This window comes from Fusarium vanettenii, assembly GCF_000151355.1.
Source record: "Fusarium vanettenii 77-13-4 chromosome 5 genomic scaffold NECHAsca_5_chr5_3_0, whole genome shotgun sequence".
In the NCBI taxonomy this organism is placed as follows: Eukaryota; Fungi; Ascomycota; class Sordariomycetes; order Hypocreales; family Nectriaceae; genus Fusarium; species Fusarium vanettenii.
The window spans coordinates 2,054,756-2,079,654 of NW_003315878.1; the positions used below are offsets into that span (position 1 = coordinate 2,054,756).

The 24,899-nt window shown below is 49.9% G+C and overlaps 11 protein-coding genes across 11 annotated transcripts; 7 read left to right on the forward strand and 4 right to left on the reverse strand.

Moving 5' to 3' along the window:
• Positions 1 to 1,818: 1,818 nt before the first annotated feature.
• NECHADRAFT_19572 (uncharacterized protein) lies at positions 1,819 to 2,187 on the forward strand (the record flags this gene model as incomplete). Its single annotated transcript, XM_003050932.1, has 1 exon — positions 1,819 to 2,187. A coding segment is annotated over one exon (369 nt), but the record flags the coding sequence as incomplete, so codon positions are not given.
• Positions 2,188 to 4,703: 2,516 nt separating this feature from the next.
• On the reverse strand, positions 4,704 to 5,166 carry NECHADRAFT_80780 (uncharacterized protein; the record flags this gene model as incomplete). The annotated part of the gene is made up of 2 exons (XM_003051331.1): positions 4,704 to 4,980; positions 5,039 to 5,166. The coding sequence occupies 2 exons, from the start codon at positions 5,164 to 5,166 to the stop codon at positions 4,704 to 4,706; spliced, it is 405 nt and encodes a 134-aa protein (XP_003051377.1).
• A 746-nt stretch (positions 5,167 to 5,912) lies between these two features.
• On the reverse strand, positions 5,913 to 7,010 carry NECHADRAFT_80781 (uncharacterized protein; the record flags this gene model as incomplete). Its single annotated transcript, XM_003051332.1, has 3 exons — positions 5,913 to 6,082; positions 6,191 to 6,413; positions 6,474 to 7,010. The coding sequence occupies 3 exons, from the start codon at positions 7,008 to 7,010 to the stop codon at positions 5,913 to 5,915; spliced, it is 930 nt and encodes a 309-aa protein (XP_003051378.1).
• A 669-nt stretch (positions 7,011 to 7,679) lies between these two features.
• On the forward strand, positions 7,680 to 8,585 carry NECHADRAFT_41481 (uncharacterized protein; the record flags this gene model as incomplete). The annotated part of the gene is made up of 1 exon (XM_003050933.1): positions 7,680 to 8,585. One exon carries the CDS (start codon positions 7,680 to 7,682, stop codon positions 8,583 to 8,585), a length of 906 nt encoding a protein of 301 aa, XP_003050979.1.
• A 108-nt stretch (positions 8,586 to 8,693) lies between these two features.
• On the reverse strand, positions 8,694 to 10,597 carry NECHADRAFT_41325 (uncharacterized protein; the record flags this gene model as incomplete). The annotated part of the gene is made up of 5 exons (XM_003051333.1): positions 8,694 to 8,895; positions 8,955 to 9,200; positions 9,250 to 9,380; positions 9,433 to 10,001; positions 10,324 to 10,597. The coding sequence occupies 5 exons, from the start codon at positions 10,595 to 10,597 to the stop codon at positions 8,694 to 8,696; spliced, it is 1,422 nt and encodes a 473-aa protein (XP_003051379.1).
• Positions 10,598 to 11,542: 945 nt separating this feature from the next.
• NECHADRAFT_41149 (uncharacterized protein) lies at positions 11,543 to 12,472 on the forward strand (the record flags this gene model as incomplete). The annotated part of the gene is made up of 1 exon (XM_003050934.1): positions 11,543 to 12,472. The coding sequence occupies one exon, from the start codon at positions 11,543 to 11,545 to the stop codon at positions 12,470 to 12,472; it is 930 nt and encodes a 309-aa protein (XP_003050980.1).
• Positions 12,473 to 12,535: 63 nt separating this feature from the next.
• On the reverse strand, positions 12,536 to 13,927 carry NECHADRAFT_100684 (uncharacterized protein). The gene is made up of 3 exons (XM_003051334.1): positions 13,384 to 13,927; positions 12,931 to 13,331; positions 12,536 to 12,872 (listed from the first exon to the last, which is right to left on the reverse strand). The coding sequence occupies exons 1-3, from the start codon at positions 13,915 to 13,917 to the stop codon at positions 12,596 to 12,598; spliced, it is 1,212 nt and encodes a 403-aa protein (XP_003051380.1). The 5' UTR covers positions 13,918 to 13,927; the 3' UTR covers positions 12,536 to 12,595.
• Positions 13,928 to 14,517: 590 nt separating this feature from the next.
• NECHADRAFT_80786 (uncharacterized protein) lies at positions 14,518 to 17,788 on the forward strand (the record flags this gene model as incomplete). The annotated part of the gene is made up of 7 exons (XM_003050935.1): positions 14,518 to 14,957; positions 15,003 to 15,255; positions 15,303 to 15,872; positions 15,925 to 16,052; positions 16,103 to 16,281; positions 16,339 to 17,015; positions 17,168 to 17,788. The coding sequence occupies 7 exons, from the start codon at positions 14,518 to 14,520 to the stop codon at positions 17,786 to 17,788; spliced, it is 2,868 nt and encodes a 955-aa protein (XP_003050981.1).
• A 663-nt stretch (positions 17,789 to 18,451) lies between these two features.
• On the forward strand, positions 18,452 to 20,752 carry NECHADRAFT_61439 (uncharacterized protein). The gene has a single exon (XM_003050936.1). It carries the CDS (start codon positions 18,655 to 18,657, stop codon positions 20,611 to 20,613), a length of 1,959 nt encoding a protein of 652 aa, XP_003050982.1. The 5' UTR covers positions 18,452 to 18,654; the 3' UTR covers positions 20,614 to 20,752.
• A 761-nt stretch (positions 20,753 to 21,513) lies between these two features.
• NECHADRAFT_3490 (uncharacterized protein) lies at positions 21,514 to 22,554 on the forward strand (the record flags this gene model as incomplete). Its single annotated transcript, XM_003050937.1, has 1 exon — positions 21,514 to 22,554. A coding segment is annotated over one exon (1,041 nt), but the record flags the coding sequence as incomplete, so codon positions are not given.
• An 874-nt stretch (positions 22,555 to 23,428) lies between these two features.
• Positions 23,429 to 24,451, forward strand: NECHADRAFT_104577 (uncharacterized protein). Its single transcript, XM_003050938.1, has one exon. It carries the CDS (start codon positions 23,459 to 23,461, stop codon positions 24,341 to 24,343), a length of 885 nt encoding a protein of 294 aa, XP_003050984.1. The 5' UTR covers positions 23,429 to 23,458; the 3' UTR covers positions 24,344 to 24,451.
• Positions 24,452 to 24,899: the final 448 nt, after the last annotated feature.

The window sequence follows — 24,899 nt, forward strand, 5'->3', positions numbered from 1 at the left end:
GCAGTGAGCAAGTAAGCACCACGGGTTCTACCCCGGTAAGCACCCCAAGTATATAAAACGCACTTATTACACTTTCCTATATAGTAGCTACCTCAGCTATCAATACCACTTAGTTACACTCAACACCTTGAGCACATTACCAGACGTAATATTACACCTCGTTTAAGATAACACTAATAATCCTCTGCTAATATAAACCCAGTACGACCGGTTTATCCCTTGGATCCAACCATACCGTCACAGGTATATAAGAGGCTATAGGGATTAGCTATAAGTCTACTTCCTCGAGTAGAGAAGTAAGAAGCTATAAGGAATTAAGAAGATCTAAGGGATTAAGAACCTAACTTTGCGGTAGATTATTTATATCGTCCTCTATCTTATCTTTGACCTCGATTTTATCCTCTACCTCCTCCTAAGTTTCCTAATCGTCGTTATTAACCATCATAGCATTAAAATCTCTATCTTCTACGCCTCCCGCCTCGTAGCCTACCCATATACTCTCGTCTAAAGCTACAGCGATAAGACAACCTACTAGTAAATCATTAGAGAAGATTTCCTCCTAAGAATTAATAGTTATATAGGGACCGATAAGAAGACCCTCTATTATTTTCTTCCTATACTATAGGTTCCTTTCCTTTAGTTTCTTAATATTATCCTAATTAATCTTGAGTCTCTTAGTCCGAGGATTATAATTCCTACCTAAGAGATTATATCTATCCCGAAAAGCATACTAGAAGTCCCTTAGATAATATAGCTTACTCTTTAGAGTCTTATATTCCTAAGAGATATTACTTTACTTCTCTTAGAAGCCGGGAATAAATCCCTCTAATATATTACGGACCGGTCTAGCTTTATTAATATTTAAATTACCATTCCGGCGAGCTTCTAGTAATCTCTAAAGGAAATATAATATCTAATTATTAGTCTAGTACTAGCCCCGATTATTATAAGATTATAACTTAGCTAATTACGTGCTAGGATCGCAAGGGATAAAAGATAGTATCTTTGATCCCTCCTATATAGCCGGCAGCGACGGGGGGTTCTTTTTAGACCGCTAGCGGGGCCATAAGAGTAATATCTCTTTAATTTATATATATTTTCTATAGGAGTTATAGGGGTAATACTCTTCTTCTCGAAAATCGCATCCTAAGGCGTCGAAATTAAGGTCTTAATGCGATATATTTACTTCCTCGAGATTACGGCCGTGATGACTTTACTATAATACTCTGATAGGCACGGGAAGGCGGTTAGGGCCCTCGCCCGTTGAGGAATAGCTATGAACTTGACGGGGTTTTGGGTATAAGACGGTGGCTGCGCTAATTTTATGCGATAGGATGTCTCTTCCGATAACAGGGATCAATCCGGGCCCCGTTCATGATCTGGGCCTTAGTATCGCCATGATCAGGCGAACATCGAACCTCAGGCATATTTATACACTCTAATAATTCTGAAAGATTTCGTGTTCCAGTGTGGATCGTGTCTGCTCTTACGTGTACGTGCACCGCCCTACAGAAGCATTAGAAGGCGCTGTTGAGATTCGCCAACACATTGTTTGCTTAATTTCAAAGTTGCAGGTTGCCTGGTCTGCGGGGGTGCTGACTTATCACGAGGACATCTGCGGCTGAATATTTGCTCAGAGCCTTGTCTGGGCTCTTGGCTGACTGACGTTTCTCACACCACAGATCTCGCAATTGGAAATACAGGACTAGGGTTACTCGGACTCAGCCGCACAGCAGTCAGTCCCACGCACCTCTCAGGTCCATGATGAGCTCGTTGCCGCGGTATGTCTATGACCCCTTGGATTAAGACATCCAAGAAATCAGGCTCTTGACGGTCTTACCGTCACATGACCGAGAAGACCCCATCCACTGTACCTTGGCCCGCACGCCGGTCTCTACTGCTCAGGCGTACAAAGCCCTCTCATACGTATGGGGCGATTCCTCAAGCACGGTCTTTATAGTGCTCGATGGAGCCGAGGAGCAAATAACGACAAGCCTTGACACTGCTTTGAGATACATTCGCCATCCTACCGACCCCCAGGTATTCTGGATCGACGGTGTCTGCATCAATCAGGCCGACACCTCAGAGCGGGGCGAGCAGGTGATGCTCATGGCCGAGATATTCCAGAAAGCTGATGTCGTCGTGGCCTGGCTCGGAGAAGAGCAGGATGACAGTGCTATGGCTCTGGACATGATCTCAAAGTTCTCCGGTGTTTGGATGGGCCACATGGACAGGGGGATTAATCCCGGCGAGGGCCTGAGAGGCGTTTCTGACGCCTTCGAGTCGAGAGTTTGGGTCTCGATGGCCAAGCTCTTCATGAGGGCTTGGTGGACCAGATTGTGGATCTATCAGGAAGTCATCCTGGCTCGCAATGTCATCCTTCGCTGTGGACAGTCCTCCATCGACTGGAACGAACTCACGAGCGCCTACTTACTCCTGCGTGCCTTGCTTCTCCCACACAACGCGCAATACTTGGAAGTTAGAGACACCGGCCAGGTTGTCGTCGTCATGGACATTTCGTCCTGGACATCGTTGGTCATCGACCGTTGGAATCGACACACCCAAGCCCAGCTGACGGCCCAGACGACCCTGGTCCAGCTCCTCCGGAACTGTCTAAGTAGGCAAAGCACTGACCCACGGGACCGCTTCTACGCCGTAATGGGGATGGCCGTGGACGCCGGAGACTTTGGGAAGCCGGATTATAACAGCTCTGTCGAAAGGGTGTACGAGAACTATGCTCGCACCATCATCAGCCGCGATCGGTCTCTTGCTCTGCTGTGCTACGCCAGAAGCGCAGTCATCACCCCAGAAGTGGGAGCCAGATTCCCCCTGGACTCGGCCGTCTTGCCGTCCTGGGCGCCTCACTGGGTATGGGGCTTGCAAACCTCGAGGATTGATCCATCCGCATACAACGCCACGCCATCGACGCGAGCTGAATGCCATTTCGCACCAGGAGAACTGTATGCCAGCGGGGCCATGATAGATGCCGTAGCGGATATTGTTTTCCAGCCCTTCCTAGGCAAGGAGAAGAGACGCTGGGTCGAAGTTGCCACGAGACCTGGTCTGTCCGTTCCCTACCCAACTGGCATCCCGCGGCTGCAAGCGTTCTTCCGCACTCTTTTGGCGGATTGCTCCGGTCCGGGTATGCCACGCCTGGATCCCAGCTCGGAAGAGTTCGCCAACTTCGCTGCGTCTTTTCTCTTCTTGCTCCCGGGATTCATCTATGACGATGGAAAGGTATTGTTTGAGACAGTAGAGGCAGAAGAGAAGCCAGACTACGTGCTGGGATTCCTCAAACTTGTTGAGAGCGAGCATGTCAATATGCCCACTCAACAGCTTCTTGATACCTACTTCGGCCCAGTTTTCCCGGCTGTGGAGACAGATATGCATCGAGGACGGCACAGCACCAAGACGTACGCTATTACAGAGTCACGAACCACTAGAGGCCGGTACTTTTTTATGACGAAGAACGGATATATGGGCCTGGCCTCGTCGATAATCCAGAGTGGAGACGGCATCTGGATTTTGCCTGGATGCCCACTTCCTCTAATTCTTCGTCCATACGGGGACAGTTTCGTTCTTGTAGGAGAATGCTTTGTTCTCGGCTTGATGGATGGTGAAGCTTTGGACATGATTGGGGAAGATGACGGGCTGAATCCACTGCGGCAACTAAGGCTGAGATGAGCAGGAGCTGGACGGCCTACGACGCGAAGATTCAAGCTGAGACGATTTCATCGCAAGTCCATAACCCAGTCTGAGCCCGGGTCCGATCTATTTCATACAGAATGCACATCTTCTTTGGCTTCGACTGTTCTGTGCTATAGGGACAGCTTCTCAGTCATGTGCTCCTTCATGCCCCTCATGTCGAAGCTGCACCAGCAACGGATGCAGAGAGCAATATCAATATGCTCAGGGTCCGCCAAATCTGTCTCCGTCCATTGCGGACTGACATTTGGCGCAGTTTCCATTACCCTTGAAAGTTGGATCATGGTTCTGACATCTCAATAGAAACCTCCGACTCTCGTTGTTTGGATCTGTGACTCGGATGAGGCCGTGACGGTCGACAACATGGGTGACCATATGGGAAATTTCCTTCTTCTGGCGAGGGCATGTATCGCGAGATGAATAGAGCTCCGGGTTATGCAACCAGAAGAAACAGGCGATAGTGAAGTCTTCCTCTATGAGCAATCGGTTCTTAGGATTTTGGGAAAACCTGCCGTTATAAGTAGTTAACACCAGACCATTAGGACCAGGAGCAGGAATAGTCTCGATCATACTCAGGGTACTATAGAACTCCACGGTGTTTATTGCGGTTCAGCTTCGAGGCCCTTCAGCTGATGTAGCAGCCGTTCTGGTAGGACCCTGAGTAGTGAAGTGGGGATCCCCCTCCGGATTTGGACGAGGATGAAGTGCCCGGTGGAAGGGCCTTAGCAAAAGGTGGAGGTTATGGGCAGCTAGGAAGGTAGGCAGAAGAAGCCAGACACAAACTGGGCTCTCAGAGTGGTTTCAGCCGAGGTATACGAGGCGTGGCTATAGCTTCTTGATATATGAACGGACGACAGAGACGGCAGCTGCACGTAGAATGGTCACCAAGACGGACATACTGATTAGACAGTTGAATAACTTGAAATTTTTCGAGAGCTGGCGTCTATTTTTGCACACGGCTAAAAACCACAGGGCTGGACTCGCAAAATATAAAGCCATCACTCTTCAATCTCAACCTCTACAAGCTCAGTAAGCTTTCTCCTACCATCAATCCACTTGACCGTAGAGGTGATCAAACTAGTCTTCTTAGCCTCTTGTCCATTTTCATTATTCTTTGTAGTAAACGTCGTGAGGTGTGCGACGACACCGCCCTGCTTCTCAGTGTCGTCCCACTTCAAGACCTCAGAGACGCTGTTGAGGGTCATGCCGCCACTACCACGGATATACAGGACGCCTCCTTTCATCTCCTCATAAGTAAAGACGGAATGATTGAGCCTGAGACATATGTAAGTACGGGTTTCCTATGCAGACCTACGCCACTGGAAATACTCACTTGACTACTAGGCTGGAATCGACGTCCTCGTTTAAGGCTTTTAAAGCTACTTCGTCCTTCGGCTGGTAAAAAATTGCATCGTTGACCTGCTTCACCCATTCGCCTAGGGGCAGCTGTTGGGACGACATTTTGATTGTATAGGGTGTGGTGTAAAGTTGCCAGGTTCAGAGGCTTGTGTCAGACGTCGAGTGAAGGGAGTAACGAAGATCTTGAGTTGATCCCAGAAGAAATTTGTCCCATCGGTCTCGACGCAACTTATAACAAACTCTTCCCACAACTCTATAGGCATGCCTGATACTCCTCCGTAACTGGGGCTTCTTTATCGACCACGGAAATTTCCATGCATAGTACCTAAACGGAATCAAACAGCAGGGGTTGCCCACGGTTGGATTCACCTCCGCCGTACCTCCGCCACATGTCCATTATATCTCCACCACATAACCCATAGCTCCCTCTCAACTCCACTGCATTTCCATCATACGTCCGCCACACGATGGCAAGCGAAATTTTAAATTCATAATCAGCATTATGGCCTCGGCCACTGAATGCTTTACGTGCTCGAGACCTGCAGGTCTCTTTGACGAGTCTGGAGATTAACCGTAGCCGGAGATGCAATTGTTGGGTACCCAAGCCAGGTCTTTGCTAAGGGTGATAATATAACCATTTTGTACCGTCGACCTCTTATACACAAAGATGGAAAAGAATCGTGGCACACAGTGGGAGGCTTTATAGACTGAAAAGGTGGTTTCTCAAGACAAACCAAAAAAAGATACAAGTAATGTGTGACTTCGTCACCAAAACGAAGCTGAATTGCACGAGCTATATACTTGGCGCGATGATCGACCCGATTCCCCATCAATTTGTTGGCACAGAATCAGAGTCCTACGAATTGCAAAGTCAAGAACGTAGGATCTGTGTCAATGCGCTTTCTAACATCCCCCGATCTCAGCTCATCAACATCCCATGCTGCCCAGGCGAAACGGCCGTGAAGGAAGGTGGCCTGAGAGGTTGACGCCCAAACAGCCCAGCATCCAGGTAAATTCTCTATAAGCCTTGGTTAGAACATACACCTTGTCAGGAATTCATATAGCACAGCATCTCGCCCAACAATACAAAAGACACAAAGAGTCCAAGGGGGTCTCAGGCACATACCATCATCAAAAGGAAAGCTGTTCTCATCAAGACCTGCAGATCGAGCCTTTTCGGAGAGAATCTGCCCGGGATGGAAGGTGACAATCTGTAATTTCTCACGATCCACCTCTTCTGCAATCTTCTGAACCAGTAGATGGCCTGACATCTTGCTCAGGGAGTAATCCGGGAGGGCAGCTGCAATAGCTGGAAGGTGAATCGCAGCAGTCGACACATAGACGATGTACTACCATAGGTTGATTAGAGGATTGCCTTGTGTTTTTGTTGGGGCACGTCATTATCATACCTTTTTCTTATCTTCAGCACCCGGCTGCTTGTGTAGTCGCTGACAGAAATCAAGGATTGCCTTGACGTTTGTTTCGTACAAGGACCAAGTCTCGTCCAAGTTAGTTTCGAGGAGTGGCCGTTGCTCTTGACCGAATTTGGCCGCGTTGAGAACAAGAACATCGACAAAGATGCCCTCATCGGAAAGGCTAGACCAAAGTTTGGCTACTTCCTCGGCGTCTGCAACATCGCAAACCCGAGGAATGATGTTGACCTTGGGAAACGCCTCCGAAAGCTTGGAGGATGCCTCTTGAAGAACATCACTGCGGCGACCCGTCAGGATGATTTTCGATGCTGATGCTGATGCATATGCTCGTGCGATTGCAAGCCCAATTCCGGCAGATCCACCGGTGACGAGGATGGTCCTACCGGACTGGTTTAACTCGGGACGAAGGGGTAGAAGGCTTGGATAAGGTCTCTTGTGAATTGTCGGAACGAGGCGAGGTGGTGGCACGACGAAAGTGTCTTCGGATCTGTCTATTTCTGTGGATGTAGCCATGGTGAACTTGGTCTTTTGACTGGCGTAGCTTGATACTAAGAGAGCAACGGCAAGAAAAGAGAAAAGCGAGGTGCTGAATATTTCTAGTGTCTTCAAGGCTTGATCCTCTTTCTATCAACCATAAGCCACCATTTTAAACAACCAATCCCATATGACATAAACGATGAGGCGAATTAAACACATTCAACTGCAAATGCAGTTCCTCCGCCATTCCTCCACCACATCCCCGATAGCTGTGATGTAACGTGCATCCACATGTACCGACGACCGTCCTTTGTATATCTCGGGGCCGGACTCTTGGTTGTTGCCGAGAGGGACAAGATCCCGGAGACGCTATTTCAAGGATACGAATACGCGGCCAAGGGCAGCATGCAGGCTAATCGCCTTCCAATCGGAGATCGGGGACGATCCTCCGCACAAATGCTTCATAGCGTCGGGTTACTGCGGAGGAAGTAAAGTTAGCGAAACATACCTCCGCTATTGTTATCCAAGAACACAGACAACAGTGTTTTACTCAAGAGCGAAAACAATGAAGAAGTTCATGGTGAACAGCCAGTACAAAAAGACTAGAATGTCCACTGGCATATCTCAGCACAACACAATATTGTACTCTCCTTCGCCCATTACAAGACAATTCTACATTGACTATCATCTCAACTTAAATTAACCATGACCGGAAGCCCTCTAAGATTCGATGGACGCGTCGCCATCGTGACCGGTTCAGGTCGAGGCCTAGGTCGCGAATATGCCCTCCTTCTCAGCCGTCTCGGTGCCTCCTTGGTGATAAACAGCACCACTTCTTCGACCGCAGAGGCGACTGCCAAGGAAATCACTGATGCTGGTGGCAAGGCCGTCGTTCATATTGGTAGCGTCGCAGACCGTGAGGTTGCCGACGGAATCGTCAAAGTTGCCATCGACAACTTCGGACGCGTCGATATCGTTATCAACAACGCCGGTGGAGCCGATGGCGGTGACTTTGACCAGACTTCTGACGATAAACTCTGGAGCATGCTTGGGGTTCACGTGGGAGGCTCCTGGAACGTCACTCAGGCAGCTTGGCCACACATGAAGAGTCAAAAGTTTGGTCGCGTTGTCATGATCGCATCGCCCGTCATGTTTGGCAGCGCTCAACAGTCAACCTACGGAGCTGCCAAGTTGGCCCTTATGGGGTTGGCCAAGTCTATCGCCATCGAGGGCAAGGAACACAATATTCTGGTCAATACGGTTGCTCCCATGGCCTACACGCCTGGGTCTGCTGCCTTTGTTACGGATGAGCAGACGCAGGCCTTTATGGAGGCCAGCATGCCCGCCAGCGATGTGGCTACCACGGTGGCGTGGTTGGCTCACGAGAGCTCCGAGGTCAACGGTGAGACCGTCGCAGCGGTTAACAGGCTTATTACTCGCATCTTTCTGGCTGAGAGTAAGGGCTACTTTGGACCCGCGGACCAGGATTGGACTGTTGAGTCTGTGAGGGACAACTGGCAGAAGGTGATGGATGTGACGGAGTTTGCTGTCCCTACTGATATGGCGGAATTTGGTCCCAAGATCTTTCAGCGACTTGCTACGCACCAGTGAGCATGGTTTTGATGTCTGCTTGCAGATCTGACGAGATGACAGAGGGTCATATTCCAGCGGTTTAGAGTACAGATAGCCTTGAAAACAATAGGACTTGAAAAATTCTCATTACATGTTTCCTTTCTGGTTTAGCGGCGCCAGAAGATTATATATCCTCCCGTCTCGTGTACCCTCCAATTCGGGTGAGTTACTACCGGCGCACCTAGGACGGAGGTACTGGAAATCTTGGGGTCTGAGGCTAGGGTAGCGATATTCAGTTGCGTTTATGATCTGCGAAAGCGGAATCGAGTTTCCGTGCACCGGGACGAATCTAAGATGTGAGAGACAAGGTGTTAGCTGTAGAGTTTAAAATAGAGGCAGATTTCTCACGTTGCACTTGAAGCCACCTTGTCGGCTGCGAACTTGTTCAGGGATGCCAACAGGGCGCCCTGCTCGGAATTTGTTATATTGGCCGTGTTGACATTGTCTGCATCGAAGATCAAAGTCGTGCTATCGGTGATGGCGCACTTTGGGGAAATATATGCGTAGCTATGGTCGGCCGCGTGTAAAGAATCTCCCATGTGTATGAAGGTAGCCTCAATGGTGCCATCTTCCAGGATAAATGGGTTCTTGGTCCTTTGGGAGCCGTCAGTGAATCCTTTTGTTTCCGCTCATAGAGTCTTACGAATATGTCATGAATGCGCCTTTGGGGATGCCTGAGTAGTAGTCCATCGCGCTGTGAAGGGCAATAACGCTTGCGCCAGCAGCGACGTAGTCGGCAATGCCATATGCGTGGTCGTGATGGTGATGAGTCGGCTGAGGAGAAGTGTTAGTGGTTCGTCCATGGCATGGTAGTATGGCCATTTACCCAAACATGTGTCACGGTCTTGTTCAGCTTTTCCCTAACCCACCGTAAGACAAGCCGGCTCTGTTGTGGTGGAGCGTCTAGCACAACGACGTTGTCAGCAAGTTCAAGAACGAGCTGGCGGTAATTGGGAGCATCCGTCACTGTGAGTAGCCAGACACCTGGGAGATCCTTCCAAGGCTGTGTCACGTTGAGGTTACCGAAGGAGCCAGTGTACCCGCCAGTCCATCTATAGTAAGCATGGCTCTCGCCGATCTCTGCAAAGTCGTAAGATATGTCTCGCCTCGGCAGTTGAGCTGGCAGAGGACGGCCTAGAGGACCCATGAAACGTTTTGGTGTTATTGCAGTGACACTGACTCTGTCAACGGAGTACTCTGTCAATATATGTTTACGATTATAGATCGTTTGGAAGCGACGGGGAAATTTGACTCCGTTCACAGTCACGTAGTCGCTGACAAATAGGTCCTTGGTAGAGGGGCCAAAGAGGCCATGGTTTTCGTACGAACGGATGAGATATGGGAGATTGGTGTGGTCATCCAGGAGAACCGAGATGTTTAGGGTCTGGTCATGAACTTGAAAAGAAAAAGGTACAGGTCAGCATGGAAGCAGCTTCTAAAAGCTTAGAGGGCTCGAATCTTCAACATACGAGCTCGGTGCATTTGGCCATCGGTGGTTTGTTCCCTACGGATGGTGTGGCGGTTATTCCTTGAGATCTGTCACAAGGCTTTAGTATCTTGAGCCAAGTCGCTTGCAAATGAAGTGAACTGACATTCCTGAGAAGCATGGGAGACATTTTCACGGCCTCTTGTATTAGGTAGGCTGCAAGAAGTCCTGAAAAGATGCAAATTAGTGATGGAGACCATGGAGGAGGCCAAGTATGCTATTAGATAGGACACGCACCGTCCTTATGCCCTAAAGGTGGGACACTTGGGAGCAAGAGCACGTCGCTTCCTCGTACAGTAGCAGCGAAACTGTCGCCTCCGTCTTGGAGAACGAGGGAGAAGCTGACTGGTGCAAGATCAGGACGGGCCCATATGAAGTCGGCTGGTGACGCAAAATTAGCAATCAACTCCTGACAACTTGGTGGTCCATATTCGCATGCCTGATAGGTCGTGAAATCTGTCGATGCGCTGCCTAAAAACACCTCCCTCGTACGAGAAGTAAACATTCTGATGGCCTTTACTAGCCAATCTTCTGTCGAGTCCGTTGAGACCAAACGTCTGGGACATGGGCCTGGAGCGAAAGTGTCTGTCATGGTTTAGCGACGAAACGACAACGGCAAGTGTTGCGGCGTCAAGGTGAAGCGTACCCGCCAGAGTAGACAACATCGACAACGGCCTCGAGATTATCGAACCCTCCCAAGGCTTCGAGTCCCTGGGCTAGAAGCCAGTGGGAAGACGCGTTTCGTCCAAGGACGTCGGAAGCAAAGGCCAGGGCCACAAGACTGGCACACAGTAGTGGGATCATGGTGAGAGTAGGCTGGCCCAATTGATGAGGAGAAGTATTCAAAGCTAAGTAAATGCCAGATTGGCCAGATATTTATTTTGCTACGGCCAGTTCGTCTTGTCATCCATGACGTCTTGAGAAAAGCCACCAGCCGCAACAACAAGACACAGTTGACGATGCATGAGCAACATGACGGCATCAAAACCCAACAGCATCAAACAGCACAACAAGAAAGTTGAAACGCACTACATGGACTCAAATTATAAAACTCCTGGCTTAAAGTCCATTCATTACCTCATCATTGGGCTACATATGATCGACGTTGACCTGCCAGGGGTCAATACTAACAGCGGACTTGGGCGGAGCAGCGGGAAGTTAAAGTTCACCTATCCCTCCAATTTGAGTCTGCACTAGCCCCTTTTTGACACATCTCCGACTCAACCCCGACGCGATCAGATCAGGAGTCCCAGCTGGCGAACCTTGATTAGACCAGGGCTTCTTTTGCAAGCCTCCGGACTTAACTGAGACCTAACTTCCCTATGTTCGTCGACTACCTGTATATAATAACTCGTTCATGGTCTGCACCATATAAACCACTTCGTTGTTTCGTTCATATCTTCAGTTATTCTACTCCATATCTAGATTGAACTGCTAGGCCTTTTACATGATGAAAAGTGGTGTTTCATTCGATCCTGACAAGGATATTCCAGACCTCTCCGGAAAGGTCATTTTGGTTACTGGAGGCAACACCGGGTTAGGCCTCGAAACCGTCCTGCAGCTCGCAAAGCACAACCCTGCACACATCTATCTCGCAGCAAGGTCGGAAGAAAAGGGCAACCGAGCCATCAAAGAGGTCCAAGAGAAGGTCCCCAATGCACCGCCCATCACCTTCCTCCGTCTTGACCTCGGGTCTCTCGAGAGCACGAAAGCAGCCGCTGCCTCATTCCGAGCTTCATCAGACCGCCTGGATATCCTGATTAACAATGCTGGTATCATGGCCGTTCCAGAAGGCCTTACCAAGGACGGATACGAGATCCAGTTTGGCACCAACCACCTCGGCCATGCTCTCCTCACAAAGCTCCTTCTGCCAACCCTGAAAGCGACTGCCGCCACCCCCTCTTCCGACGTAAGAGTCGTGTTCCTCTCGTCCTCTGCAGGAAGCATAGCACCCAAGGACTCGTACCATCTCGATAAGGCCAAGACGACGATGCCAGATATCGGTACCTGGACACGCTACGGCCAGTCCAAGCTCGCAAACATTCACTACAACGCAGCGCTCGCGAAGCGCCACCCAGACATCAAGTTCATCAGTCTTCATCCTGGAGTGGTGAAAACCAACCTGGGCGACTCGTTTATCAACAGCTATGGTGCGTTGTTGGGCACGGTGTTTAGGTTTATTGGTAATATGACGTCTATAAGCGTTGAGAAGGGGGCATTGAACCAGCTATGGGCTGCGACCAGTCAGGACGTGGAATCTGGAGTCTTTTACTATCCGGTTGGGGTCACGGGGAAGGGCTCGGAGCTGAGTAATAATGAGAAGGTTCGGGAGCAGTTATGGGAATGGACGGAGAAGGAGCTTGAATCATATGTTGTATAGTAGTTGTGTATTCCAGGTGGTAGAACACAGCATCTCAAGGGGCCACCGTAGAAGATCAAACTTGCCATTGGTGTTAAGATTTCTCGTGGAAATTCAGTATCTGAACAGACTTAAAAGGAGATGCTATTTCAATAGTGCCTTGTGACCGGACTGATCCTTGGTATATTGGTATCCAAACATGGCCAAGGTCAGAAGGCAACTTGCAGCTCCCCAAGCAGCATCCCAACCTCCAAACATCAGCCTCAATGGCACCGCAAGGATGAATATGCCGCCGACGTAGACAAGGAAGACAGCTTGGGATGAGAGAAGCCACCCTTCCTCGACTAATAGCCCCCGAAAGGGCAATTCATAAAGCGAAGGACGTCCCCATTCGTCGAAGAGCCTCAGTACTTCTCTGAGAATAAACACGTGAGCCATTTAAATCACTTTTTCTGTCTAGCTAGGGAATAAGCACTTACAAGTGTGAGTAAAATCGGCTTTTTGGGATCAGATCATTCGCCTCGCTCACTTCGGGACGCTGGAAGGCCAAGGTAAGGAATGACTTTCTCCTGGACAGTTGCAATAGCCTTCTCTTCGCCTCTCTAATATTCTCAAAGGGACATTCGTAAGCCGACTCATATGGCTCGAAAACATTATCGTGGGCTTCTCTGTAGTCGTCGCACTCTTGACAATGCTCGAATATTCCACTGTGCGGATCATAATAACAGGCGAATTCCCTGTCTGGCACTTGATCAACGATGGCTTGTTGCTGCTGCATCTGACCTTCCAAGTCTTCTGGCGTACAAGCGCCAAGGAACTGAGAATGTCCATTACCGGATCTGTTCGAACTGCTCGACCCGACCTGTGCTAGGAGTGATACCTGTGTTGCTTGTCAGCAGTAATAACTCTGAGGAGACCGTCGGAATTCGCACCGAGGCTAAAGAAACCTGCTTAACACCGTAAAAAGGAAGTCGGTGTCTCCAGCTCTTATGGAAAGTGTTCCAAGAGTCTTTAATCAGAATCCACTGACCGACATAGTCCGTTGTGACGGTTGAGATCGGGATCAAAACTGGTAGTACACGGCATGCCGAGGGGGTACCACAGCAGAGCAACAGGACGCAGGACTTGCCGTCTTCCGAGCCAAGAATCGGCTCCAATATATCTTTTAACTTATCAGTCCGGTCTCGGTGTTTTTTGTGCCGTCGGGGTTGCTTGGGTGTCTTTTCGTTGCTGCTGTCCCCATCCTTTTGGCCTCCATTTTCTGGGCTGTGACACTCGGCGGGCGATTTCTCATCGGACGATAACTGGCTGCCTCGGTCTTTGAATGCGATATCAACATCAATCATCTGAGAGCGCGCCGGAGATAACGGGGGGGACGAAGTGCACAGCGCTGCCTCAGCATCATAGTCATGATGGGCTGGGCGCGGACGCTGCAGGACTGCACGCGGTGGTTTTGGGAATTTCATTTCATCAGGTAGTCGAGAATTGGTAAGCTAGAGAATGTCTAGCCTAGAGAAATCGGACCTCGAATCTTAATAGAAAGTCACCTGTGAGGCTGTGTCACCAAAGTGACAGCCAAGGCAAATTCTAAGGCTTAGTCAATCATTCTATCATTCTATCCTCAAGCGAAGGCAACCTGTGTGAGATGGTTCGCCAGAGGCGCAGCACAAGTCACATCATGTTTGTGATATCTGGTACACTCCTTGGTCTGGTAGGTGGCTCCCATTGGTTGCATATTGGCCTTGAAAACAGCCAGGCCCAACGTGGCTTGCAGATGGGCGGTTAGAGGGTGAATTTATGTTGAAATGCCGGGCTCTGATTGCTGGCCTGGTCTACAATGTCACCACCAACACAGCCCAGCTGGACTTTGCGTATGAAATGCATGTCTGCCTTGGCAGAAACGAGCCCTCAGCCTCAATTTGGCTGACACATGCATGTATGCCCAACCATCTGCCAAGAGTTTCGGCATATTTTGACATAATGCATTCTTCGACTACAACCTTTGAGGCTTTCCACGTTTTATCCCGTGGTAAACGGCCACCTGCTCTCTAGGCCAAGCGCCGAACATGGCTGATCCATTCTCCATAGCTAGCGGCGTTGCTGGCATCGTTTCTCTAGGCATTACTATTTGTAGTGGCCTCGACACATACTTCAGCGCTATCAAAGATCGAGACGATGACTTGAAACGCGCTTCTGAGCTACTGAGCCTGCTTCGCAGATACATCGAGCTCATTCGGCCGAGTGCGTCGACACTAAGTAGCCGCCATGCCCAAGCTACCGATCTCGTTGTCCTAGCACTAGGATCTTGCGAAGGTGAGCTTCGGGCTCTAAAGGAACTCGTCGAAAATTTGAAGAAGGTTGATGGCGCTTCGGATGTGGCACGCAAGTGGGACAAGTCAAAATCAGTCATCACCTACCCGTTCCAACGGAAGAAGTTGACTCAGATTCAAGATCAGCTCCTCAAAGCCACGGGAGCCCTGGGAACTGTTATTCAAGCGTTGATCCTGTAAGGATAGCCTTCTCATCAAATCACATCTTCTAATCTCGACAGACATGTTGGTGTGAGTGTCGGTGACGATCTCGAGGCGTTCAGAACCGCCGTACAGGATAACCACTTGGTTACGGCGGGCTTTTTAACGAGAATCGAATCCAAAGTTGAGAGAGTTGAAGTGTCTACTCAACAGACAGAAGAAAGGCTCACGGCAATTTCGACTGGACTTGAGGAACGAAAGGCCCTGGCATCCAACAGCCAGACACTGGTCAAAGATACTAGCCTCGTGGTCTCAGGAAAGCTGGATGCAATCGTAAGTATTCCAAAGAGTCATAGTGTTTGCTCTAATGAAAGGAGCAGGCAGAAGGTCTTCGACTTGGTCGGCAATCCCAGACCGCTGGCATATCACAACAAAAGGACATTCCACGGTACTTGAGAAACTCCATGATCGAAATGAAATGCATTCAAGATACCGCCACGGGAATTTGTCCCTGCCAGGGACAGAAAGACAAAATAAGACAACAGCCACTAACGACGTATCGATTTTGGGGAGGTCTAGCCATTTCTTACCAGTCAATGTCGAAGGGACATCATCAGCCCGGGTGCTGTTTCTACAAGAGGTGTACAAAGACCACCATCACTTACACTGGCTTGCGCTTCCTCCTCTCCAAGGTTCTCAGCTTCTCTTTGCAGCGCGATTATCAATGTGGCAGCTCTTTAACAACACACTCGCTGCGAACATACAATATCAGGGAAACGAGTCAAGCCTTCGGCGTCTTCAATGACGACGGATATAAACGCTTTGGAATTGACCTAAAAACACTCGTCCAGGAGGATATCAAAGGACTACAACTCGCTTACAGTTCTGGGAAGGCGTCGCCCTTTGACGTTGACAAGTTTGGTCGTAATGTCGCCCATCTATGCGTTCTGGTAGGTTCACTCTCTAGAAGAACTGCATACCCGGACTTGACAAGATTTGCAGAGCTATAAGGATTGGATGGGAAGGGTAGGGGCTACAAAGAGCTCTGACGGCCCTGAGGGCCTCAAGATGATATTACGGTTCCTGCAACAGGTAGGCGTCAATGTCTATGCAGGTACCGACTCCGACAGGTATGCCGAATCAACCCAACGTCCCTAGCTCTCTAAGTAACTGGAACCAGCTCGATGATGCAATTTGTCTTAAGAAAGCATAGATACGTGACTCTGGGTCCAGTCTATGATGTTCTTGCGAACTCCGAGTCGCAGTTTGATCTTGAACAAGACTATGAAAGCACTCTCACCAATCACTCAAAGCGCTGGTTTGTAGATGTGCTGCAAGAGCGCCCTGACATTATGGAAGGTACTTATCCCTGATTGCGCGAAATGTGCGAACAAGATGATGGCTGACGGTGAACAGGGCTGGGCTATAAACCCCTTTTTCTGGCCGTGGCAAAACGAGATGAAGCAAAACTCATGGAGCTTATCGAAAGTATCAGGTTTGCAGAGTATTTGCGCGAGACCGACCTTTTTGGACAAAACATCGTGCACTTTTGCTTGAACTGGGAAACTGGTCTCCGACTCTTGCTCGAGGAAGAGGCCACACGCCGCCTGGTGAACCAGCCTGATGCAGCAGGAAATACGCCTTTGATGGATGCACTAGCGTTTAGCGAGCACGCCTGCCAGAAGCCCGGTGGGCCAGATTTGTGCTCCAGCTGCCGCTGCTCTACTGCCATCAAGCTGCTTCTTGAGACAGACTGCCCCATGGGACTCGATTTGATCGCCGACCCGCCCGGACTTGGAGTTTTTCGGAAAGCTAAGATAGCTCTGCTTGAGCACCTTGCGCAGAGGCGAGAGCGGCTACAACAACTGGCATTGAACTACCTCTCTGAATCAGAGCTTCGAGATCTTGGGGTCTCTCCAAACGAACTACCTGACATCACAGCCCCCGCGATCTGGGACAGGCTGCAGTCGCTTCATCAAAGCGGTGTCGTAAAGATACTCCACAAGGGTCTGGATCCTTTGACGGAAACCCAACTTTCGGGCCGTGTTCAGCAAGGAATCTTCCATCTCTTAGACGACCCTAGAGATGCCGAGGTAGCGCCAATTCCTTGGGGATCTCTGCTGCTCATGACCTGGCTTGCAATTTTGGATGGTGGATTCGCGGCTGTTTCTTAAACCGGCCGCAGCATGAACTGCCAAAAAAGTGTGTTCCACTGCTCTCAGCTTTGTTACATAGCACTGTGCAGTCCATTATTCCTTGTCCCTGCACTACTGAGGAGCTATCACGGCCTCTGCACCACATTGTGGCCTCGTCACTGAGTTATATGGGCGTGCCCGTTCGGTCACACATCCGAACCATATCTTTCGCACACCAACCCGCCCTGGCCATGTATCTCCTTGCATATCTCAGCATTATTGCTAGTGATGTGGACGTAACTTACCTCGCGAAATCAATCATCCGTGTTCTGACCATGGAGGCCCTAAGTATCAGCCACTTACCACAGTGTCGTGAGTGGCCCATATACTCTAGGGAGAGGTTCCAGGAGGTAAAAGAGGAAGAGGAATGGGATGCCATGCTTGACGAGGACCCAATCTTGATCGAAAAACTTAACGATCTGTGCCAAGGGTTTGAGCAAGAATTCTCGAACCAGAATCTCTCTATCGAGGACTTCTTGCAGCTTCATTGGCACCCTAGGATGCGCCAAGTTCGCCGTCAAATTCGCAGGGAGCACAAGGCAGTGGACGAAGACTACAGAAAGGAGCTTCGCGAGATTGGCGTGGTTTTGGTTGACGAGTCTGAACCGCATGTGAATTCCGGTTCGCATGACACATCCGAGTCTGATGATGATTCCGGGGAGGATGACTGAGGAGAGGATGCTAGTGATGGAGAAGTTGGCAAGAAGGAGTCAACCAAGGTGAAGGGAAACGCAGACAATGACAGTGTCGGGTAGGACTTCAGTATTCCATTGTTTCACGCTTAATTCAAGTTTTACAACCGCACCAGCCTCCAATAAACCTCCAGTTGTTTTATGATATTCACTCTGTCAAGTCTCGATTGGTGTAGAATTGAGATTCCAGATAAAATCAGGCGTGATAGCATCTGAGATAACTTACGGACTCACCTATAACATCCCAGCAAATATTATTAGACCAGGTCTGTTCCAAGCCACTCTTGATTTCTCCAACGTCTTATGACAATTGCCACAATCGGAAAAGCCGGTGAGGCTGACTTGATCTGAGCCACAAAAAATAAGCACACATTCGAGAGATTCTGCCCCGGGAGCTCGGATCACGGAATGTCAGACGTAGAGCGGCGAATTTTCCATTGGCCCACGCGTAAGTAATATCGGATCTCGGCTGATGCTGACATCATGATGCATGTGGGGACTGTGAGACAGGGCTCGACGAATTGGCGGTTGTGTAGGACCCTGGTTGATTCCTGGATTGGCTTACGCGTATTTGTTGACATTGGGAGCTGAGGGCCTTTTATGAGACACTAGCTCTGCTTGCATCTAACTTTCGGTCCTTAAGAAGGGTCCGTTTTTGAAGGGAGGGTCCTCGGAGTTGATCAATATATGAGGGAGCCTGTCAAACTCCAAAAGATCATCTCACCAATTTTTTTTCTCTTCACTCTTCTTTACAATCTTTTGGCATATTTCTAATACATATCCTTTGCTTTGCGGTATTTCCACATCATCCGTTTTCTCACATCATCCCACTGGGCTTCACCGTCATGGTCCAGCTATGGTCCGTCTCGGCGATTTTCGCCCTGCACATTCTCCGTCTTGAAGCGGCAGCCCTCGGAAACGAACCTCGTTATGCGGTATCTACGGATTTGCAGATCCGAGCTCTTCCCGACTCTCCCAGTGGTGGCTACTCTCCAGAGGTTGTCGACTGTCCTCGCACGCGACCTACCATTCGCTCAGCAGATGCTCTCTCGGATGAGGAAACCTCGTGGATTTCTGTCCGCAGAAACAACACCTTTGATCCTCTGCGTAAGCTTCTTGAGAATGCCGCCATCCCCAACTTCAACGCGAGTTCCTACCTTGACAGGAACCGCGACAACACCACAGCCATCCCCAACATTGGCATCGCAGTCTCTGGCGGTGGCTATCGCGCCCTGATGAACGGAGCCGGGTTCCTGTCAGCTGCCGACTCACGTAACGGACACGACAGCGCCGTCAGCGGGCTTTTGCAGGCGTCGACTTACCTTGCCGGGCTATCCGGTGGTGGCTGGCTCGTGGGGTCAATGTTTGCCAACAACTTCTCCACCATCCCCGATCTGCAAAAGGGCGAAGAAGACTCTTCCAACTGGCGATTTGACCGATCTATTTTCAAGGGACCAAAGGAGAGTGGTATTGGAGCTTTGAACACGGTCGATTACTGGTCTGAGATTGCGACCGACGTTGGCAACAAGAGTGAGGGCTGGGACACTTCCATCACCGATTACTGGGGCCGTGCCCTGTCGTATCAGCTCATCAATGCCGATCAAGGTGGTCCCGCGTATACGTTTTCTTCAATCCAGGATACGTCCGCCTTCAAGGATGCCGACACGCCTTTCCCGATTCTTGTTGCCGACGGAAGAGCTCCTGGAGACTTTATTGTATCCTTGAACGCCACCGTCTTCGAGTTTAACCCTTACGAGCTTGGCACCTGGGATCCTACCACTTACGGATTTGCTCCGCTGCGTTGGTTGGCGTCCAACTTCACTAATGGTTCCATTTCGCGCAATGGAAAATGTGTACGCGGATTTGATCAGTTTGGCTTTGTCATGGGTACTTCTTCATCTCTCTTCAACCAGTTTCTGCTTCAAAACGTCTCCGCTCTTGGCGAGGACTCTGGTATCCCATCTTTCATCACAGATGCTCTTGAGAACATCCTCAAGGGTCTCAGCGACGATGAGAATGACATTGCCCAGTACGCACCTAACCCGTTCCGAGGCTGGAACCCCGACACGAACCCCAACAGCAAGGATTTCCAACTCTCGCTGGTAGACGGTGGTGAGGATCTGCAGAATATTCCCCTGCACCCGTTGATTCAGCCCAATCGTGGTGTGGACATCATCTTTGCTGTCGACTCGTCTGCCGATACTACATACAACTGGCCAAACGGCACTGCTCTGCGAGCTTCCTATGACCGTTCTCTGGAGGATATTGGCAACGGTACCCTGTTCCCTCCTGTGCCTTCTGCCGAGACTTTCATCAACAACGGCCTTAACCAACGTCCTACCATGTTTGGCTGCGACGCCAACAACTTTACACTCTCCAGAGGACAGGTTGTGCCGCCCATTGTTGTCTACGTACCGAATGCACCCTACACGGCCTCTAGTAACGTCTCGACATTCACGCCATCTTATAGCATCACACAGCGCGACCAGATCATCACAAACGGCTTCAACTCGGCCACCCAAGGCAACGGCACTGTGAACAAGGACTGGCCCGTTTGCGTTGCCTGTGCCATCATGAGCCGAAGCTGGTGGAAGGCCGGAGAGACTGTTCCTGATGCATGCCAGACTTGCTTTGACAAGTACTGCTGGGACGGCAAGACTAACAATACTCGAGTCAATGACTATGAGCCTAGCTTCATTATTAAGAATGAGAGTGGGGATAGTGACAACGCTGCCGCTGGACTTGGACATAACTTTGCGCTTACTGTTGGAGTTGCCTTGGCTGTTGTGTTCTTTGGATACTAAGACTGATGATGTGGAGAGTAGTTGGATAGGGTGGAAGTTTGCATGAGCGTGTTTCTTGTACTGTCTTATAACGCTGAGCTAGTTTTGATTCACTGTCGATGCCTTGAATAGTGCTTCAAATTGAAAACAGTAGCCTAAGCTAATGTCCGTCGAACGCCAATACCTGGCAAGTTTTTCCTGGCCAATGGAGGCCATTCTCGATCCCTATTATAATGCTGTATACGGCATCTAGTTTACCTTACGGTCTGATCGTTTACCTGAATATCTCACATGCTTGGAGTCTAGTTATGCACGGCGAGCATACACTATTATGCATGCATACGTAGCTCCGTCACACAAACGCCTCAGTGGACGATCGCAGACCACCAACGAAATGAGCGGAGGCCTCTTGATCCCCACCGCCTTCCATGCCTTCCCCTCTTTTCCGTATCAAGTACGAAAATGTTGTGCCAAGAGTGCAAGGCCGTCTTCAGACAGCCCATGTCCCTACAGAAGGAGTCTAGCCGACTAGAGTTCCTGGTTGCTACCTTCCAATACGACATTTCCCTCTCTGGCCTTGAAGCGAAGGCTAAGCGCTGTTATAGCTGCCGAGGCATCCTCCGAGAGATCGTCAAAGATAACAAACCTAGGCTGCAAGGGGACTTGGTCTTGCAGATTCACTACAGCCATGGGATTCTGGCTAACAAGAAAAAAGGCGGTCCCTGGTTCCGAGCCTTGGCAAAGTTTGATGGGACGTCCCTTGGGGGGGCTCGGATGCATTTTGAAAAGGCCCAAGATGAAGGTGTGTAAAATGTTGTCCGATATTCCTGTTGGCGAGCTACCTAAGGCTGTTTAGAAGCACCGAATCCCAGGAGCCCAAGCACCGGTTCAACAGAGAGTTTGAACTTTGTGAAAGACTGTCTGGAGAAATGTCGCACTGAACATCAGTCTTGTCCTTCAAGCTCCGGTCCTGCTTGGGTTCCCACCCGGCTTATCCAAGTCGAGCAAGACAGCTTAAGACTTGTGGAATCTTCCGAAACAGACATCTCCGAACCATTTGTTTCTCTCAGTCACTGCTGGGGAGGTGCCGAGATTTTGAAGCTCACCACCGAAAACATCAAAGTCTTGAAAGACGACATCCCCTTCCTCGAGCTGCCAGAGACGTTTCAAGATGCAATCCAAGTGGTCAGAAGCCTGGGAACCAAGTATATCTGGATTGATTCGCTGTGTATCATTCAAAACTCAGATGAAGATTGGCAGAAGGAAGCAAGCACCATGCTCGAGGTGTACAAATATGCCTTGTTCAACATCGCAGCAACAGCCTCGATCAACAGCTTCGGAGGTTTATTCCAGGAGAGAGATCCCCACCTCGTACAGTCAGAGGTAGTTGGCATCGACACCGAAGCCATCAAAGGCCGATTCCATCTCGTGGATCAGGGATACTTCGCCGAAGCGGTTGACGAAGCTCCTCTCAATCTGCGATCATGGGTTGCCCAGGAACGCATGTTGTCGCCTCGTATCGCGCACTTTGCATTCAACCAAGTCATCTGGGACTGTGCTGAATCAACCGCTTGCGAGTCACTCCCTCATGGCACAACTGCCTGGTCCCGATATGAGGCGAGGCCGATGACATTTGGATGCAAGCAGGGATCGGCATTGCTGGCACCTGCAAAGACAGTGGATGAGGGCTTGGGACAGTGGGGAACCATTGTCAACACCTACTCAGCGTGTGGCTTGACATTCCTCGGAGACAAGTTGATCGCCATCTCAGGCGTAGCCAACCATCTACGAGATGAACTCAAGATGGAGTACTGTGTCGGTCTATGGAGGCCCAAAATGGAGATACAACTTGCGTGGGTCGTGCAGAATCTACAAGCCGACCGAACACCTCGTAATGATCTTGCTCCAACGTGGTCTTGGGCATCACTCAACGGAGCGGTGCATCTACAGCAAGTCAACATTTACGATGGATACGATGTCAGCTCGCTATGTTCCATCACCGAGGTCAGTCTTCGTCGAGTGGCTGATGAGCATCGTGGTGAGAAGGTCGTCGGGTATCTTCGCATGCGCTGCGTTCTTAACCCCATCACAGTCGAAGGCGATGCAAAGTCATGTCGTCTGCGGGGAAAGGGAATGGAGGAGCACGGTAGAGCCGCTAATATTGACTCGCCAGACGTTGTCGGCGCTGAGCGGCTCTTTTTCGTACCTCTGTTTGACGTTCAGTATCCAAATTCATTTGAAGACAGGTGGAATGTCAGTTCAGAGATTAGAGGGATTATTGTCCAGGGTGTCATGGGACGACCGGGAGTGTATACGCGGTGTGGGCATGCTTTTGTCAGTGGTTCTGTTCGCAATGACACGAGGAAGTTTGACGAGGCGTACGACGCATTCAAGTCGCCAAAGGGAAAGGCTGAGCTACCTTGTGAGGAGTATGACGCAGGATCTGGTCATCTCATAAAGTTGATCTGATTCACAGACGGCGACGCAAGAGAGTGTTTGTCTATGTGCCAACAGTGAGGCTGGAAGGATGTCACGTGTGGAATCTACTCATCTTTGGTATCACATACCTGTGAAGCACTGTCCAACTTCCTTGTGCAATATCATCTCCAATGATGATTAAATGATTCATATGTACCATTTATCTCTTAATGTCAGCTAATCAATTTTTGGATGGTAATGCAAACATGTACAACCACGTTTGTGTGCAACCTGCCGCCTGCAGCCTGCAGCTGCCTAAGCTTAAGGCGAGCGCTTCCCCTCTCTTTGCTCAGACATCTTTGTTTACCAAACTCACACATTGCAATCAATCTCCTCGCCATATCTCATCGCCTGTCAAGTCCATCGCTACATCACATATAAAGACAGAATGGGGCAAAACAGACCTCAGTCTCTACAGGACATCCTCAAAAATGTCGCACAAGAGACCTTGGGGCTTCTGCCTAATCTACTGGGCCAGCTCCAGACCACAGCCGCCGCCCACACTGCGCGCAAATACTCACTCGAGACTCTTCATCGCCTAGATCCCAATTACTGCCCTTCGTATCCTCAGCCGGCTACCATTAGAGTCATCAACGAGGATACTCTCAACGCTGCCATCCGTCTGTCGGAGGCCCTCAAAGCTAGCCCTCCCGATCCTCGAATGACCAGTCCGTATGTGGCCATCCTCAACTTTGCGAACCGGCTAAAGCCCTGTGGTGGATTTCTCAACGGTCGTATGGCTCAAGAAGAAGCGCTGTGCTACCGTAGCTCTCTGTCTCTGAGCCTGAATAGAAATCTCTATCCGTTCTCTGGGCAAGAAGCGCTTTACAGCCCCTACGTTCTTATCTTTCGTCATGACTTGGCTCATGCACATCGTCTCATGAGAGAGGCTTCTCCCAAAAACCTCCCTGTCGTCAGTGCCGTAACCATCGCGGCCCTCCACCATCCCAGGATTCACACCTTCAAGCTAAGGGGCGGCATTGAACAGCCAGTTTTCGGAAAGGATGAGGACCGCAATATCACCAAGAACAAAATGAGACTAGCCCTTAGGATCGCGGCTCGAAACGGACACCGCTCCCTTGTTCTTGGGGCATTTGGATGTGGCGTGTACGCGAACCCACCCGAGGACGTTGCCCATTGCTGGTTGGAGGTGCTTCGTGAGAAGGAGTTTCATGGAAACTGGTGGCGTGAGGTCTGGTTTGCTGTCTATGACCCGAAGCAGGAGGGTAACTACGAGATCTTTCAGAAGGTTCTGGCTGGCAAGAGAGTTTAATAGCATAGTGAATTTGGCGATGCTCCTAAAAGAGCCGCTGGGCCCAATGCCAGAGAGCATTGTTGAGTCTAATTGTATCAGAGCTTAAATACAATATCTCGGCCAATTAATTAACTTTTACTAGTATAGTTTGAGTTTAAACATAATAGTCAGTCTATAACCCCTTTGTAGCATGTCCTGAAATCTGCCCTGCCTACCCACCGACAGGGCTGTTATGGCCGCAGCCGGTCAAGCAAGCTATTTTTGGCCCTCGACGAGGGTTTCCATCAAAGCGGAAAACAGCAATAGATCAAGGCTGTTTTCTCTTCCCTCAGATAGCTTTGGAAGCTGGTCAACAGGCAAAGGGCAGGACGGGAACGGGTGGGAACCTGTGCCCTTCGCATTTGCTGACTACTTCCTGCAGGAATACAGAGTACATAGGTACGTAAACCGAATTCAGAAGACTTACGGGCCTCCGTTGTACGGAAGCGTGACCACGACTACGCACAGAAGCAATAGATCATTCAGGGGCAGACACAAAGAGAAACAACACGAATACGCTGGTTTGGGAGCAATG

Bases quoted from the DNA above. Each gene is read 5' to 3' on its own strand.
- NECHADRAFT_100684 (XM_003051334.1), bottom strand. From the start codon at position 13,917: ATGAAATTCCCAAAACCACCGCGTGCAGTCCTGCAGCGTCCGCGCCCA. The intron at 13,332-13,383 runs GTGCGAATTCCG...CAAGCAACACAG, and splicing joins AGCAGGTTTCTTTAGCCTCG to GTATCACTCCTAGCACAGGT. The intron at 12,873-12,930 runs GTAAGTGCTTAT...TCACGTGTTTAT, and splicing joins AGCCGATTTTACTCACACTT to TCTCAGAGAAGTACTGAGGC.
- NECHADRAFT_61439 (XM_003050936.1), top strand. From the start codon at position 18,655: ATGGTCCAGCTATGGTCCGTCTCGGCGATTTTCGCCCTGCACATTCTC.
- NECHADRAFT_104577 (XM_003050938.1), top strand. From the start codon at position 23,459: ATGGGGCAAAACAGACCTCAGTCTCTACAGGACATCCTCAAAAATGTC.